The sequence below is a fragment of the Typopeltis vanoorti genome, chromosome 22 (genome assembly GCF_054136105.1).
Source record: "Typopeltis vanoorti isolate ZY-2024b chromosome 22, IOZ_Tvanoo_1.0, whole genome shotgun sequence".
Classification (NCBI taxonomy): domain Eukaryota; kingdom Metazoa; phylum Arthropoda; class Arachnida; order Uropygi; family Thelyphonidae; genus Typopeltis; species Typopeltis vanoorti.
The window spans coordinates 23,047,390-23,067,033 of record NC_143570.1 but is presented as its reverse complement, the minus strand read 5'-3'; the positions used below and the strand labels follow the sequence as shown (position 1 = coordinate 23,067,033).

Sequence of the window (19,644 nt, the reverse complement as noted above, 5' to 3'; positions counted from 1 at the left end):
TTACAATGTGCCTGTTATTGAAATTATTTTGTCATAGTGATATATAAAGCAGTTAAAAATTTATATACTTACCGGATTTGAATAGTTGTGTTACTTTAAACAATTTTATTGTATTTTAAAATATTAAGTTGTGTTTTATGAAGACATTCTCTTGTCACTAACGGAGACAATGTGTCAGCCATTATACCTAGTTTCTTGCGCCACTTTCATGGAGCGCATATGCTCACCGAGAAGTTTGATGTGTGATTGACTGCTGACAAGGAGAGCATTCGGTATCAGAGTAACAGAAATAAACGAGAGCATTCGGTACCAGAGTAACAGAAATAAACGAGAGCATTCGGAAAGAAATTAGAACACAAGCCAGCAGATATTTAGATTCGGGAGGAAATGGAGTTTTTTATGTGACAGCCGGAGGAAAATTAATATTATATTCCGAAAAAGAAATCATGGAACTATGAAGTAATAAAGTGGAATAAGTATTGGTAAATAAAAGAAAATATTGCTATAGATGTTTTAAAAGGAATATTTGTGGAAATGCTAATTGGAAGAATTTTGGTAGATTCCGAAAAGGGAATCATAGAACTGTGAATTTTTAAAGTGGAAGAGTTAAGACTGTCAATAAGCATTAGTGAATAAAAGAAGAAATTGCTATTTATGTTCTAAAGGAAGTTTCGAGGTAACACTGATTAGGAAGTTTCATCTGTCTTAGGACGCCAAATCTAACTATTATTTCTATTGGAAAGGAGACAGAACTGAGTCAGAAAAAATTAATGTGTGCTACATGAGTGATGAGAAAGGATCCTATGAAAATGAAGAATAAAGTCTTATATCTTTGGAAAAGGGTCTTGACAGAGAAAGAAAAACTGGCTATGAACATTTTGTCATTGTGAAAACAAAGTGTTTAGTGTAGTCTTAAGTGTAAGCTTATTTTCAAAAGGCCTTAGATCCAATTAATTCTGTAGTTATAGTTATGTAAAGTTGTTTGAAGTTATATATATATATTAAGTGTTTGTGTTTTATTAAATGTGTTTATTTTGTATTTTGGTCTTGAGTCAGTGATTTTTTGGATTCTGAAAAAAATAGTAAAAAAGAGGTCATTGCACTAATCGGAGTGAACCCTTGTGCAATACAGTATATAGGTATACACTCGGAAATAAGAAAAAAAAAAATTCTTAGAAAAAGAGATTAAATAAAATAAATAAAAATTCTATATTTAAACAATGGTGCAGCTGGTAGGATTAATATTAATTAAAGAGATCATCTTTATAAACAAGATTAATATTAATTAAATAAATAATATCACTTTTATTAACAATAGCCATGACTGACTAAAAATAATCTTTCTGGCATGAAATGACTTCTATAAAGCACATTAGTTTCCTTCCATGTAATCCTGTGTGAAAGGATATCTGCTGGTTTGAAATCCAGCGGAATATAAGTCAGTTAATAAACATCTTTTTTTTTTATAATTTAGTTGGTTTGGTGTTTTAATACTGCTAAAACAAGTTATGAATAACGTTCAACACCTAAGTTTGTCTATTAGACTAAACAGGACAGTTATTTAGTAATCGATTTGCATGTGAATTAGTGAATAACTCAGTTTTAGTTCCTGAAAGTTATATCTCAACTCAACTTTGAATTTCTTTCTAGGAAGCTTCTGCAAAAGGTGAAGATTATGATCGCTTAAAGTTATTAGATATTGGTGCAGAAGAAGCTGAAAAATGGGAGAGAAAGAAAAAAAAGAAATATCCAGATCAGGGTTTTTCAGGTATTACAAACCTGTATTGTAATAAATGTTCTGTCTTTAGAAGTTTATCATAATATGTTTAATTATAATACAGTACTTCATACAATATGCAGATTGTTGATTAAAGTTTGGAGCCAGATGATGAACTGTGTTTATTCCATATCCTATAGTGGGAAGAGGAGAGAACAATATTAGCCATTGATATTGGTCCTTAGTTGACTTGAAAATATCTGTAACCAGTATTTGCACAGTATCAAATTTTTCATTTTTGTTATGCTTTTTCCACCAATTCATTACTGTTCTTAACTGTAGATATCATCTACCTTCTTTCCCTATGTTAGGCAATTTCTGTCATTATCAACAGCTTTCTTCAGTCCACTGCTGAATGAATGCCTCTCCTTGCTTCTTCCATTTTAACTGGTCTTGTGCATCTCTCCACCATAAATTTCCACATCTTGTTATCTCATTGCCCCATCTTACCCCTGGTCTATCTGGTTTTTGATAACCAGTTCTTAGTGTCCATTCTGTTGTTCTTTTTGTCCATCTGTTGTCAGATATTCTCATCATATGTCCAGCCCAGCTCCATTTGTTGCCTTTTATTACTAAGGCAATGTCTGCACAGTTAGCCTAGTGGGTGTGCGCTTCCCAACCATATGACTGGGGAAGGAGTGTCCCAGGTTCGATTCCTGTTGAAGACGTGAGGAATTTGAGGATCTTCCTCAGCCATAGCCAAGTTAGCTGGTCTTGGGTGCAGGCAGTAGGGTTTTTTCCGCCAGTTTATCTGGTGTTTTTCATCCCGCAAGCAGGTAAACTGGTCCTGTGAATACACACGGATCTACAGCCATAAATACTTAATCCCCCCATGAGGGAGGGGGCTCAACTTGCCCCAATAGGGACAGGAGGAGAAAAAGGGAGGAAACTCCATACGAATAAATAAATTGCTAAGGCAATATCCATTACCTTTGCTTCCTTTTAATCTAATCAGGTTATTCCCAAAATGGCTCTTTCCATATTTCTTTGTGTTGTTTTCAGTTTCTCAAGGTGTTTTTTAGCCAGACTTTAGGTTTCACTACTATAGGTTATTGTTGGGAGTACACACTAGTTGTAGAGAGTGAAGTAGTGAATTCGTACAAATATCTAGGACAGATCATTACAAACAACCATAAACTTGATAATGAAATTTCAGCTGGAATAACAGCAGGATAAAAAGTTTTAAACCATTATAGAGAGATATGTAAAAGCAATTTATCAAACTGCCTAAAAAGAAAGTCAATTTCCATATCACTGAGCAAATTATGGTTATATTTACAGTTGTATATGATCAAAAGCTTAAGGTTATAGTTGATTAAATTATTTTCTCCCTTTAGAAATACAAAGTTTTTAACATTAACCTTATCACCATTTCTGCTTTATTTGGTTTAGTTGGAGGAGTGTGTGTGTGTGAATGCACATTTCCTTTTCTTCTCTTTCCCAAATGTTATGATTACCATAAAATCAATATTTACAGCTACTCAGACTTTTCTCATTAGCTTCTGACACTTAAATACCATCTGCAATCAATAAAGTTATTCTTTCATATTCATTCTTTCTTTTGCTTGTGGCATAACGATAAAATTCTTTTGGATTGCCTTTAGCTTGCATGGCCAATTTCTTTTCATACTTCGATTTAGCTTTCCTCACAATACTTGTTAGTTTTCTGGCCTAAGATTTATATATTTCATAACTCTTCTCACTCTTATTCTCATGATATTCTTTCCACATCATCTTCTTCTTGTGGATCTCTTATTTAATAAGGTTGCAACGGTCTCCAAATGCTAATAACTACTCAGATCTCTTTGCATTCCTTTCCATGAAACTTGACCACCTGCAATCCAGCTATCCAAATAGTGAGGTCATCTTCCTAGGTGACCTCAACATCCACAGTTCCAATTGGCTCCCCTACTCCAACACCACCTACTAAGCAGGACGAGAAGCAGAAGTCTTTGCTATAAGTAATGACATAACACAAATTGTACATCTATCCACATGAATCCCTGATAACCCTCTTCACTCTCCAAATACTCTGGAACTCTTTCTGACGAGTTCTCCTTCCAGATATACTTGACGTTGGCTTTCCTCTTGGCAGCTCAGACCACAATCTTGTACAGGTCTCCTCTCTCACGGAATTCCCCTCCTTCAACCTCTACCTTGTCTAAATGGAAGCCATACCTTCTGGTCATTTGCTAAGGCCATTAGATGCAACTTCTGCTCTCCTACACTTTTCCCTGTCTCATTGTGATGCCACCACTGTTACTTCATTCAAAGATAAATCTGTCCTCCTGGTATCACTTTTTTCCTCAAACTCCTGCATAGATGAACAAGGGAAATCACTCCCTACCATACTGGCATCCAAGCACCATATGGCTCCTTAGATAGAAAGTCATCAGAAAGCTGCTAAATGACTTGGATACTTAAAAGTCATGATGGCATCTCAATTATTCTCTATCATTGTGCTCCAGAGCTAACACCCATCCTGCATTGTCTCTATAATTTATTATACATATCTGGTACTTATCCCAATGCATGGAAGCAACCAAATATCCATCTTATTCCAAAAAAAGGGTGATAGAAGTCTACCTTTAAACTACTGACCAATTGCCATCGCCTTTGTCCTCTCCAAAATAATAGAAAAAGTCATCAATAGACAATTCCTCCATTACTTAGAGGCTCATGAATAATCAGCAACCACAAGTATGGATTCCATCATTCATGATCCACAGCTGACCTTGTAGCTTACATCACACACCACCGGACACGTACCATGGAAAGGTTCGGAGAAAAGCTTTCGACCATATGTGCATGTTGCATCGAGGCCTATTATGGCAATTAAACAAATTGCCATCCACTCTCTGTAATTGGATAGCCAGCTTTCTATCTGGTCATTCCTTGTGAGTTGTGGTAAATGGCTCCCTGTCTTTGAGCTTCATCACCACTGCTGGTCAAGGCTCTGTCCCACCACCTGCTCTCTTTCTCCTGTACATAAATGACCTACTCACAATAACCACTAATCCCATCCACAGCTGCTTTGCAGACATTAAATACTCTCCACTCATCCTACTCATTTGACAAACCATGCAGTACTCTGTCATCCCAGACTACAAGATCATCTACAACTAGTGCCTTAAACATTGATCTACATACTATCCTCCAGTGGGGCAAGGATAACCTTATGTTCAATGCTACCAAAACACAGTCTTTCCCTTTCTTGCACAAAAGAGATCTGTTCACCTATCCTCAGTAATACACAAATCACTAGACAAGATCAGATCTCTTTTGGACTAACGTTTACCTCCAGTCTTTCCTGGCTAAACACATCACATCAATAGCTTCCTCAGCATCCAAGAAATTTGACATTTTTTTCATTCAAGAGCCTGTTTTACACCCATCCAACTCTTCCCTATATACAAATCCGTCCATGTTTAGAATACTGTTCGCATGTTTAGGGTGGTGCACCTAAAATTTCTCTTAAAATCCTTGATACCATCCAGAGATGTGCAATTAAGCTCATAGATGATCTCGCTTTTACTGACTCATTTCAGCATCTATCGCACAGGTGCAGTGTTTCAGCACTGTGTCTATTCTATAGATACTTTCATGGTCATTGCTCCAGTGAATTGGCCACCATCATATTTCCACTTTCTGTTGCACCTGTTAGTACAAGAGCTGCAGCTGCCCAACACCCTTTTACTGTGCAACTGCAAATACACTAACCTGCTTCTATTCATCCTCTTTTATCCTGTCCACTTCTGTCCTCTGGAACAGCCTTCCTCAAGAAATATTCCCAAACAACTACAATCTGCAACTCTTCAAAAAAAAAAAAAAACATCAATAAAGTTTCTCATTTGCACCTCATCCATGGCACTGATGTTCCTATAGGTCCCTTGACCTCTTGCATATGAGATCAGTTTTAAAAAAGAAAAGAAAAACATACTAGCAGTCACTATAGTTACCTTATTGCAAATTTTTATTCATTTTCAAGATGATATACTTTTATATATCTTTATAACTGTTATATATTATATTATTGATTATATTATGACATTATATATATATATATATATATATATATATATATATATATATATATATATGTTAGAAGACTGATTTACTCGGTTGAGGTACATGTTTATTAGTATTAAATGACTGGGAAACCGAGATAAGAAATAAAACAAATTTTAATGGCATTTCGTCTTTAACAGATTTCTTCAGGTGCAAAAAAAAAAAATAAAAGAAACAACCAGTAAGAACCGTAAAGGAAATAACTCTAAACAGTACAAGAAAAGGTTAGCATATGCATTTCAATGTTAATGCATTAACATTTGTGTGTTTAAAAAACATTCTCTCTCTCTCTCTGACTTTATTGTTGGGCATACGCGTGCGCTCGCAATCTCATGTATGCCAATATTGTATTGTAGCGCAGTGACAGTCAGACAGGTTATAACTTGGGTTGTTATTGAGATGTATAGGAATGAAAACGATTTCTTTAGATTCTACTATTCTTCTCTCTAAATTATCGGAATAATGGAAAATATTAGTAGGGCGTTATTCATATTTACGAATTTAGGAATTCGTAAATATGTAAATGTTCATATTTACATATTTACGAATTCGTAAATTATTCATATTTACGAATTCACAAAACACACGTGTTGAAATGATTATTTTGCTTATTATTAATAGAATAACACTTGACGTTTTGGCCCCTGTATTGAGGTCATCATCAGAAAGATACATGTGTATAGGAAACCAAGCTACATGCTCTTGCACTCTATAAAGGTAAATTAAATCTATGCTGTTAATTAATCTTTTTCTTAGCCTGACCTCTAGTGATTAAAAAAAATAAAAATAAATTAAAAAAATAAATAAATAAAATAAATAGAAAATTACAATAAACTCTGCTAAAGTCCTCCTGTACTAAGATTCTTCTGGATTTGTACAGTTCAGATTGTTATACTACGATTTTTTTCTGGACTTGTTCAGTTCAAGTTGATATTGAAAGTTAAGGGGAAAAAAAAAAAAACACTTCACCAAGTCTTCTTGTAGTGGGATTTTTCTTTGGCTTCTGGTTGCTATAAAGGTTGGAAATGGGTCCTCCACATTCTTGGAATGGTTAGGCCATCATTTTTGTTCAGATTTGGATTATGTTTGAGCATTTCACATGCTTTTTTTAAATTTTCTCTCGAACCAGGTTTTGGTCCGGTGTAGGGACTTGGTACCTTTCCAATCAATTGTGTGGTACATTTGGAGTTTGTGGTCAGAAAGGCTGTTTTTTCCAAAATGGAGGTATTTAATGTGTCATTTGTGTTCGTCCTTCCTAATTCATATGGTTCGCACTGTTTCCCCTAGGGTATGGTAGGTTACATGTGCATTGTATTTTGTATACCCCTGGCTAGATGTGGATGAGGATCTTTGGAAGAACTAAGTAGGTGTCTTAATTTTGTCAGGGGTTTAAAGGTGGTTTTGATGTTTTGTGTAGGGTTTTGTCTACTTTTTCGGAAATGCCTCTAAGGTACGGCAATAGCATTCTTGAAATCTTTTTTGTTTTTACTAGTATCTCTGTGGAGATACTAGTAGATCTTGTGAATAGTTTTTTTACTCAATCCATTTTTTATAAATGTATGGTTGATGATCTTGTATTCCTGGTTTAGAGCTTGTTTATTTGAACAAATAGTTTGAGCTCTGTATTTAAGGGTGCTTATGACACTTAGTTTTTGCGTTGGATGGTGATAACAATTTTTGGGTATGTACTGGCCTGTGTGTGTAGGTTTGTGGTAGACTGAGAAGGAGAGACAGCCTGAGGGAAGACATGTGATGCGTTGGATGGTGATAACAATTTTTGGGTATGTACTGGCCTGTGTGTGTAGGTTTGTGGTAGACTGAGAAGGAGAGACAGCCTGAGGGAAGACATATGATGCGTGTGTCTAGGAATGGAAGAGAGTTATTTTTTTCTATTTCAGTGGTGAATTGGATACGTTTGTGTTGTTTGTTCAGGTGGCTAAGGAATGTATTTAGTGCTTTGCGGCTGTTGGGCCAAATGGCAAAAATATCGTCGACGTATCTGAGCTTAATTTTGGGCTTTAGGCACGCTGACTCTAGAGCTCGTTGCTCAAAGTCTTCCATATAAAAGTTAGCTATTGGGGGTGAGCTCATGGCTGTACCCTCTTTTTGAAGGTAAAAATTGTTTTGCCACACGAAATATCCAGAGCGGAGTACGTGGGCAAAGAGGGCTGTGATGTCATGTGGAAATATGTTCTGTAGGAACAAGATAGTATCATTGATCGGGACATTGGTGAAAAGGGAAGTTATGTCAAAGCTGACTAATAAATCTTGGTCATTGAGTGTAATGTTTTTAATTTTGTTTATGAAATGTTGTGTATTTGAAATACAATTTTATTTAATGCTGACCATAAAAACAAACTTATAATATAGCCTACCAGTTTTCAGGGCAACTCATTGTAAAGGTGGGTAAAGCTCTGATCACTATTCTTAGTATTTTCCTATAATGTAAAGCACATCTCACTAGAAGATGTATACTGCAATGCATTATGGGTGGGGTCACTACCCAGCCCGGTTTCAACCTTTTTTGAGGTCTAATCAGTGAGCAGCTAGACCCTAAATACCAAGGTTTTAGGGTCTAGCTACTCACTAATACGGAGCCTTATCAACTTTACCTATAGAAGTTGCAACAAGGTGTTTTTATTTTTAATAAAAATCTCTGCAGGAGATATAGATGTAAAAAAAAAACCAAGTTTATAAAATTACTTGGTTATCCTAATATACGATATCCCCAAGTTAAAAATTTTATTACATCTATATCTCCTCCAGAGATTTTTATTAAAAATAAAAACACTTTGTTGCAACTTCTATAGGTAAAGTTGATAAGGCTCCGTATAACTAAAACCTTGGTATTTAGGGTCTAGCTACTCACTGAGGAGACCTCAAAAAAAGAAGGTTGAAACTGGTCTGGGTAGTGACCCCACCCATAATGCATTGCAGTATACATCTTCTAGTGAGATGTGCTTTACATTATGGGAAAATACTAAGAATAGTGATCAGAGCTTTATCCACCTTTACAATGAATTGCCCTGGTGTTGTACCATCTTTAGACTTGAACTTTGTTTCAGGCGCAAACTTAATTGTTTGCATACTTGGGATTAGGAGTTAAAAAAAAACCAAGTTTATAAAATTACTTGGTTATCCTAATATGTAATATATTATATATATTACTGGGGTAAGGTGTTGCGCTACCTTACTCCAGTCCTGAAGATATTTTCAGGTGCAAACTTTGTTTGCTTGCACTTGGATAAAGGATTAAACTAAATTTATTATAGTCTAACCAAGTGAAAAATAAACTTCCCACAAAAAATTATATTTATTATTTTTATTTTATTTTTATTGGATGACTGTTATTTTGAACACTAGAGAGTAACTGCTTTCACTCTGACTGTAACTCTATATAAAAGCATTATCATCTTTAGAAGTAAACTTCTTTCTTATACCACTCAGACACACTTATCTTCCCAAATCACCTTATAAGAAATAATAAAAGGAAGTTAAAGAAATGGAAGAAATAAAAGAGATACAGGGGGAAAAGAAAAGTAAAAAAAAATTTTGAAACTGAATGTTCTGAGATCTACATATCTGCCTATAGCATAAATGTTAGTGTCATTTAATTTGGATTGATTGTATTATGTTTGTGCTCAGAACCTACCTTTGGATGAGGCTTACTGGAATGAATCTATTTTGCATTATATTTCTTGGCTAGACAAATAATGCAGATAGAATTGTTGGTAGAAAAGCCATATTGTTTGGTGTTGGCAGGAATATTTCTTATACCAAAATGGCTTGCTTCTTATTCTCTCTTTCTATCTTGTGTATAAATGCATCTCACTTTCTTCATCCTTTCTTGGAAAAACTGTGCTAATGTGTCAGGTAAAAAGATCCATTCTGTGACAGTTGTTACAGCATATTTCTTAAAGTGGAGAATAGATAGAGAGAATGTAGATATATTTCATGATGCGCAATTAAACATATTAATTTGTGATATTTGAAGGTATTTGATGCATCATGATTAAAGATTAACAGGTGTTATTGCATACCTGCAGAAGCAACTATCCTATCCTTCTCATCCATCCAGGATTGGTTGAGTCCCCTCCTAATGAGGGGTTACTGGTATATTAATGCAGCTGGTTCACCACTCCTCTGCTGCATCCCCAAAGGGCGATATTCATGACTACTAACTACTTAACATACTAATTTCCACCTGCATCATTGTTATAATGATGGAAATATATAATGGAAATTAGTAGGTTGGTCAGTGGGTATCTCTTAAGATTATCTCATCTATTAATTTAATATTTTTATAGTATAGATACATCAATTTGATCTTAATTAAAAATAGCTGGAATTAATATTTTGCTGTTGAAAATATTTTCTTTTCAACTGATCGTTTCCTTATTATAGAGAGACTTTTAAAGGACTTTTAAGTAATATATAATTCATAGTTCAATCAGTAGTGATGAACTCCTTTTGTTGGAGAGGCTTGGATTCCAGTTTTGTTAAGATACAGGAACGTTTATAATAACTTTTCAACTGCAGATGTGTTAACGGGTCTCATGTAGAGATGCCAAAGTTTTCCTTCCCAGATTTTCGTTTTTACCTTCTCTAAAACAGACAAATCAATTGGAGAGCATATGACAAATGCAACTAATATGGATGATTGTTCTAACAGTACCAGGCTTAGTTTCTAAGCAGCTACATTTAAGGCAACTCTAAAAGGATACACCACAGCAGAATACTTATGTGTACTACTGCAGTGGTTATAACTGTGTCTCAATATAGGACTTTTTTTTTTTTTACTGTGAAACACCCTGTTCTCAGTGAACATTGGAGCTAAATTTTCCTTTCTTATATCAGAACTGTAGTTTCCAAACTGCAGAATCACAAAAGATATTATCTCAGATTTCTTAACTTCTCTTATTCCAAAAATATGCAGTAAGTTCATTTAGGCCAGCTTTGTTACTTAAGGAAAAAGTAAGTTTTGTTTTGAATAATTTCTGAATAAATATATTTATGAGATTTGAGCTTTCTTTTCATGAGGAAATTAAAACTTTATCTTTGCTTAATATATTTTTTTCATGTTTTGTTAATAATAGAAACTCATCATAAAAATATATAAAGTTACTGATTTTAAGAAATTAAGTTGAAGCATGTTGCACATCATATTTTGGGCATTAATTATTTAAATATTTGTTTTAGACTATGAAGCAGCTACTGTACACCAATATCAACGCCTTGCTAAGAAGATTAAGCCAGATTTGGAAGAATATAATTCACTTAGAGATCAAATGTATGTTTATTCACATTCTGATTGTTTTATATTAAAAAAAAAAAAAAAGATATGCTAGCTACTCAGTGCACAAGCATACTAAAATGTTCTTTATTTAATCCCTCCCACCACAAACACCTAATTCAAAAGATTATTTATTGCATAAGTTGAACTTCAATACTGAATATATACTGAATATTTGGAAATAGTGGCAACCATATCACCATACCATGTAGCTAAGAATTGTTCCTGTTTTGTTCTTGACATCATCACATTATTGAAACATTACATCAAATCTCTCATACTCAACAGTAAACAAAATTACTTTGTATGGTGTGTGCGTCTTCACACACACATGTGAATTCAACTTTCATCATGGTGAAATTTACAAAAAATTCACTTTAACCATATGGTTCAAGTGAACTTGTTGTGCAGTGCCAAATCAAAGTTTTTGGTGTGCACCTAGGTAGTTATTTAACATTATCTAGATATTTAGATAATATTATTTCCATATTATATATTTAGAGCACTTATATTTAAACATCATGCAAACCATTATGCAGCTCATAGTAATTTAGAAGTATGTTTCACAAATAGATACAGTAGTGAACAAATTAATCCGAACACCCAAATTTTAAAGAAAAAAATTTAAATTTTGCAAGAAAACTCCTTTACCTAATAATTTATATGTTCTCCTCTATTCCTAATAAGGTCATTAATTCACGTACACACAGACTCTCCCAACGTAGAACACATTTTTGTTATTTCTGCATCTCAAAAACATACTTTTGTAATGGATTGTATTAAGTTATCCTTTGTATCACAATTTAATTTTTCAAGTCTTTTTCACTATAGCCTACAAATTTTTTATTGGGTTATTGGTAAGAGTGTTACCTGGCCACTCAAGCAGTTGGATGTTGTGATTTTTTGAGGAACTCTCACTTTTTTTGAAGTGTGGCATGGAGCAAGATCCTATTGGAAGATGAGTTCCTTGCCTTTCTGGATCTGTGGGACCACTCTTGCATCATGGTGAAATTTACAAAAAATTCACTTTAACCATCTGGTGTGAACTTTGTGCAGTGCCAAATCAAAGTTTTTGGTATGCATCTAGCAGTTATTGGAAAAAAAATTCCAATTTTTTATGTATTGTCACTTTTCATCATACCGTCAGCAGGCAGATGTGATCCTGGACTGTCATTTGTAAAACAACCCCCAGAACATTTTAGCTGGGTGTTTAGGAGTTTGTTGAAGGTGTGTGGGAGAAGTCTTCTTAGCCTGATTTGCGAACGTTGGGTACTTGCTCTCCTTGGACAAAGAAATAGCTCTCATCTGAGAATATAACCTGTTTCCACTTCTCAGCAGTCCAATCTTTGGACACTTTTATCCACTGGAACCACTTTTTCTGTATAGCCTTCATCAACAGTTGTTTCTTTTTTGATCTGTAGGTCCTCCCTGCTTCCAACAATCTTCGACAGACTATCATGTCAGAAACATTAATCCCACTAGCTACCAAGTCTCTAAATCTACAGCAGACAATCTTGGATTCATTTTGCTTTTCCTAGCTGGTAAATGATCTTGAGTAGGTGTTGTAAAGGAGGCTCTATTTTCATATTTTAAGCTTTATTCTATATATTTGCCTCTTTATATTATTACTACTTTATTATGTTGTCTCCTTAGTGGCTCATTCTTTCGTACAAAAATCTGTTCCACCTTTTGCATTACTTGTCGTATACCTAAGAATACTGGAAAATTTATTTGTTTTGACTTTGCGACCAGTATTCCTTTCTAGGCAAGACTCAGTACTACGGCTGGTAGATCTCTCTCTAGCATATATTCCTTCAAATAAAATAGCATAAACAGTCGTGGTCTACAAGCACTTAAATTACGCTTCTAATGCCTTATTTGTTTCCCTCTCTCAAGTTCGAGTTTATTTAGGAACAGTGCATTGTAAGCAAAAGATCAGGCGGCGCTCTATTGACTAATAATAAACACATTTATTTACACTCAAGACAAAATTACATCAGTTAAATGATAGGGAGGTTACTCTCTCTACCTATCTGCTAAAATTCAGCATTAAATAAATATTCAGCAGAAAAAAAAACTTCCCCTTGCAATTCTAAACAACCTATACAGCATAAATATTCATTTTTACTTCTCTGCTCATTGATTAAAACTAAACTACTTATAAAGAAATTAACTTGTTATGCCAAGTTATCTCACAATTGTATTCCAATTACAAACAAACCAAAAGGCTTTCTTATAGACATTTCTTATACCTAGTGCTTTAAATCATATCAGTCCATCTAAATTATTCTTCCTAGATTACATAATAGAAATACATAGTATAAAATGAAACAGACTCACATAGGCTCTGTCATCTGAGTCGCACACTCATTCAAGGTTCTGCACTAGCTTTCCTAAACTTTTCTTCCTTTCAGGCCCTGGATTTTTTCCACAGTGTCTCGCTTTACTGGCGACTCATCAGGATGGTGGCAGGGTTTGGAATACAAACTTTAGGTACTCGATAGCTTGGTCAAGAGGTTTCAACGAACGGAGCACATGCAATCTCATCCAAGTGGAAGTGCAAGTTTTTCAGCGCTGAAGTTCGCTCTGTGGTTACTGGCTTCGATTGACCTCCCGCTGCATCGTCATTCGATCTAGGCTGTCTCCGGTATATCTATCGGCGATTCTCTCTTCATTCTCTCCGCTCTCTGACCTCTGGCATGACCGTGGTGTGTAATCATGTCCTCTAATTCTGACTGCCGATATCCTTGTTTTCCTCAATGCCTTTTTATTTTTCTGTCTCCGGGACCTTGCACGAAGGGTTGAGACCCCCCGAAGAATTCATTGCGACTCCTTGATCTGATATTAAAGCTGACCATTTTGTTATCTCAAGCGCACTTCAAAATCTGATTTGTCAGGCAGCGGAACCTTGTTTGATCTGCGCTGACCTTTTTAACAATGACCTGGACTGTTGGCACACAGAGCTTGTGAACAAAGGTTTCCAGAGCACTTAGTTAAAACAGTGACATACAGTTTCCAGTGACACAGCAATTTCTCTTGTTGTTACTTAATATAAACATTCTTTGTTTACTACATTTCAGCAGGTTAACTTAGAACAATAACATACAGTTTCCAGTAACACAGCATTTTCTCTTTTTGTTACTAGTTTTAGCCAATCTTTGTTTACTATATTTAAGTAGGTTAATTTCTCATCGGACTATATACATTTTTCACACAAAGTTTATTTTTACAACACAAACGTTTTAATGAGACCTCTGTAAAAATCGATGTAAAAGCGCTTGTAAAATTCTAAGCTACATCGAATTTTACAGTGTAATTTTCCTTTTTTGCCCATATTTAGCTGTTCTATCAGGAGAAAAGGTGCCTGTTTCTCTAAATCTCTTTAAAATCGTATTAACAGTACCCAAACCAACACCACACTCAATTGGTAATTTGTCTTTGAGTCATGGATGTGTACTGAGAAACAGTACATATTTTTGAATGCTTTCTTGGAAATGTATCCATTTTATAGCCACACAAAATGAATTAAACACTACGAATGTCAATTTGTTTATACTATTAAAAATACACAACACTATTAATAAACATCATAGAGACAGTTAAAGTAGTTAAAACATGCAGCACCCAACCAAAATAGTGAACCAAAATCAAAAATAGTACACAGAAACCAAAACCCAAAACTTCACTAAAATTTGACTTGTTCAGATTAATTTGTTTGCTACTGTATGAAAAAAAGAGTATAAAAATATTTCAACATTAGATGGATGTGATAATTATTGAACACGGAATTAACTAAAATAAAAACGATTAAAGCATGTACTATAGGTTCCAACTTTTCATGGGAGGAATTATCATATAAAAAATAATATATAATACAATGTACCCTCAAGGGGTGTACCCTCAGGATATGATAGTACTACATGAAAAATTTACATCATTAGTAACTTCCTATCTACAATTTTCCACCAAATCAGTCTGTTACTTGTCAAGACTCCAACATTATCAGATCTTATATTTCTATCATCTAAGGCACTTTGCACGGAATTGATCCACCTATATCTTGGTCTTCCTCTGGGTCGTTTTCCTGTCAACTTGGCAGAGAACACTTGTTTTGCTAATCTTTCCTCGCCCATTCTATTGAAATGATCATACCATCTGAGATTAGCTCTGCTAACGCATTCCTGGATACTGACAATGTCAAGTTCTTTCCTAATATCCTCGTTTTTAATATGATATTGCCATTGATGTCATCTGTTCACGCCTATAATCTTTCTCAGGACTCTCGTATCTACAGTCTCTAGTCTTTGGTCAAATGTTTTACTTCTGACCCAGCTCTCAGATCCATAAGTTAAAACTGATTTGAACACTGTCTTGTATACACCTAATTTAGTGTTCCGACTAATTTCTCTCTTATTCCATATGAATTAATTCATTTCACTTCCTACCATACCAGTTTTCTTGATTCTGTTGTCTATTTTCATATTTAATTTACCATCTTCAGTAAAAATCGTGCATGAGTAGCTGAAATGGTTTACTTGTTCCACAGATTCCCCATTCACAACACAGTTGACATTTTCAGCAATTCTACCTATTATCATTGTCTTTGTCTTTTTAATGCTGCCCTTCATACCATATCTATTACAACAGTTATTCAATTTAGTCAGGGAATCTTGAAAACTTGTAGTGGATTTATTTAGAAGTATAACATCATCCGCATGAAGCAAAGAGCTGACATTAACATCTCCAATTCTGATATAATGTTTAATACCACTTTCCTTCATAATGTGATCCATATAGATAATGAATAACAGAGGGGATAATGTACATCCTTGTCTCACATCAGATTTAACATTAAACAACTTCCTGTACTTCCTTCAATTCTAACTGCTGACTTACAACTCAAATAAAGACTAAGTATTGCTTGATATAATGCCCCATTGACACCATATAATTGTAGCGTATTGAATAGCTTCTCTCTTGGCACCTTGTCATATGCCTTTTCCAGATCGACGAAACTTAAATGCAGATCTTTGTTATATTCCCATGCTTTCTCAACTATTTGTCGTAAAGTGAAGATCTGATCCGGACAGCCTCTATTTGGCCTGAATCCAGCTTATTCTTCACCAAGCTTTTCTTCCACAATTCTTCTCAATCGTTTCTCAAGATATACTTGCATAGATCTTGCAAGGAACACTCAGTAGGGAAATACCTCTGTAATTCTCACATTCAGTTTTATTTCCCTTTTTATATATGGGTTTTATATATTAGAGCTCTACTCCAATTATTGGGAATTCGTCCCTCTGTCCAGGCTTTCTGTACTATGCAGTGCAACCACTGTAAGACTTTTATACCACCATACACGAATATCATCTACTTCTGCTGCCTTTCCACATTTCAAACATTTGATGGCTTTTTCTACTTCAAGTATGGATATGTATTCCTGACTGTATGCCTGTTGATTATTTTTTAACACTGTTCTCTCATTGCTTGTTTCACCATCACCATCATCAAATTCCTGCCATGTACCCTCAAGGGGTGTACAGGATATGATAGTATACATGAAAAAAATTACACCAGTATACATGAAAAAAATTACACCATTACTAACTTCCTGTCTACAATTTTCCTCCAAATCAGTCTGTTACTTGTCAAGTCTCCAACATTATCAGATCTTATATTTCTATCTTCTAAGGCACTTTGTACCGTATCAATCCACCTATATCTTGGCTTTCCACTGGGTCGTTTTGCTGACAACCTGGCAGAGAACACTTGTTTTGGTAATCTTTCCTCGCCCTTTCTGTTTAAGTGACCATGCCACCTGAGATTAGCTCTGCTAATGCATTCCTTGATGCTGACAATGTCAAGTTCTTTCCTAATATCCTCGTTTTTAATATGATATTGCCATTGATGCTATCTGTTCATCCCTATAATCCTTTCTCAGGACTCTCATATCTGTGGTCTCTAGTCTTTGGTCAAGTGTTTTACTTCTAACCCAGCTCTCATATCCATAAGTTAAAACTGGTTTGAACAATGTCATGTATACAGCTAATTTAGTGTTCCGACTAATTTATCTCTTATTCCGTATGAATTTATTCAATTGACTTCACAATATAACAGCTTTGCTGATTCTGTTGTCTATTTCAATATTTAATTTACCATCTTCACTAAAAATTGTGCCTAAGTAGCTGAAATGTTTTACTTGTTCCACATGTTCTCCATTCATAACCAGTTGACATTTTCAATGATTCTGCCTATTTTCATTGTCTTTTTATTGCTGACCTTCATACCATATCTATTACAACAGCTATTCAATTTAGTCAGAGAATCTTGCAGACTTTTAGTGGATTTATTTAGAAGTATAACATCATCCGCATAAAGCAAAGAGCTGACATTAACATCACCAATTCTGATATCATGTTTAATACCATTTTCCTTCATAATGTGATCCATATAGATAATGAATAACAGAGGGGATAATGTACATCCTTGTTTCGCACCAGACTCAACATTAAACCATCTTCCTGTACTTCCTTCAATTCTAACTGCTGATTTACAACTCAAATAAAGACTAAGTATTGCTTGATATAATCCCCCAGTGACACCATATAAATGTAGCGTATTGAATAGTTCTCTCACGGCACCTTGTCATATGCCTTTTCCAAATCGACAAAACTTAAATACAGATCTTTGTTATATTCCCATGCTTTCTCAACTGTTTGTCGTAAAGTGAAGATCTGTTCCGGACAGCTTCTATTTGGCCTGAATACAGCTTGTTCTTCACCAAGCTTTTCTTCCACAATTCTTCTCAACCGTTTCTCAAGTATACTTGTATAGATCTTGCCAGGAACACTCAGTAGGGAAATACCTCTGTAATTCTCACATTCAGTTTAATTTCCCTTTTTATATATGGGTACTATGAGAGCTCTACTCCAATCATTGGGAATTCGTCCCTCTGTCCAGGCTTTCTGAATTGTGCAGTGCAACCACCGTAAGACTTTTATACCACCATACTGCAGCATTTCTGGTCGAATATCATCTACTCCTGCTGCCTTTCCACATTTCAAGCCTTTGATTGCTTTTTCTACTTCAAGTATGGATATGCATTCCTGACTGCATGCCCGGTCAGTGTTTTTTACCACTCTGGTATCACTGCTTGTTTCGTTTAGGAATTTTTCGTAGTAATTACTCCATACTTCAAGGATATCTTTTTCCCAAGTCCTCCCATGACTTTTGTTAGCTAGCTTTACACAGTGTTTAGCATTCTTGCATTTGTCTCTGTATTCTCTAAGAGCACAAGCTGATTTATTTGACAACAACTTTTGATATGTTTTCTTCTTTTCCTTCACTGCCTCTTTAACTTCCTGTGTCCACCATGGAGTTCTGATTTTTTTATCCTTGCAGACAACCTCCCTGCATACCTCTCTGGCTGAATCAATCAGGGGTTTTCTTCAAGGCTTGCCACTGAATCTCCAAGGTTTGGTTCCTGTTCTCAAACTCTTTCATTTTTTCTTCAATAATCTTTGTATATTTTAATCCACAGTTCACATCTGAGAGCTGCTCAACTTTTATTCGCTTTAAAACTTTCTTACATGTTATTGTTTTCAATATGAAATTCAATTTTATCCTGCTCAAGACTAAATAGTGATCACTTCCCATTTCAAATCCTCTGTACACTCTGGTGTCCTGCACCAATGAGAAAACATCACTATCAACAATAACATAGTCAACGAGACTTTTCTTATTCCTTGCCTCTTCTCTCCATGTGAATTTGTGCACATTTTTATGTTGGAACATGGTGTTAGTAATAACCAGTCCATGTCCTGAGGAGAAATCCAACAGGTATTTGCCATTATTATTAGCTTTGCTCTTTTCTCCAAATTTTCCCTACCTTTTTTCCATTATCATTTTTTCTACCTCAAGTATTGATATGTACTCCTGTTTTCATTCCTCTTGATAATTTTCTACTACTGTCATTGCTTGTTTTATTTAGCAATCTTTCAAAATAATTACTCTAGACATCTAGAATATATTTATCTTCAGTGTTCATATCACCTTAATCATTTCTGATTCTTTTTTACAATACTCTTTCTTCAGTTTCTGAGCTTTTTCAATAGCGTTCAGAATATATTTCTACTTTCCTGATATTTATTTTCGCTGTTCTTACCAAAGTCTTCCCATGACTTTTGTTTAGCTAGTTTTACACAGTGCTTCACTTTCTTATATTTTTCTCTGTATTCTCTAAAATTCCAAGTTGACTTTCTTGCCAGGATCTTGAATATACTTTCTTCTTTTCCTTCGCCACCTCTTTAACTTCCTGAGTTCCCCATGGGGATTCTGAGTTTTCTGTCCTTGCAGATAATCTCACCACATAATTCTCTGGCTGTTTTTTTTTAAGGATTCACCACTGAATTTTGATGGTTTGGTTCTTATTTTCCAACTTTCATTTTTTTTTTTTTTTTTTTTTGAATAATGTTTGTGTATTTTTACATTTGAAAGCTTCTAAACT

General features: G+C 34.8%; 1 protein-coding gene across 1 annotated transcript in view; it reads left to right on the top strand.

Moving 5' to 3' along the window:
- The window catches only part of LOC150094211 (pre-mRNA-splicing factor SYF2), a 64,997-nt gene that overhangs the window by 25,797 nt on the left and 19,556 nt on the right, over positions 1 to 19,644 (top strand). Inside the window, exons 3-4 of the mRNA XM_090412001.1 lie at positions 1,651 to 1,768; positions 11,045 to 11,135. Coding sequence (XP_090268127.1) covers positions 1,651 to 1,768; positions 11,045 to 11,135 — 209 coding nt within the window. The remainder of the gene's footprint in view (positions 1 to 1,650; positions 1,769 to 11,044; positions 11,136 to 19,644) is intronic.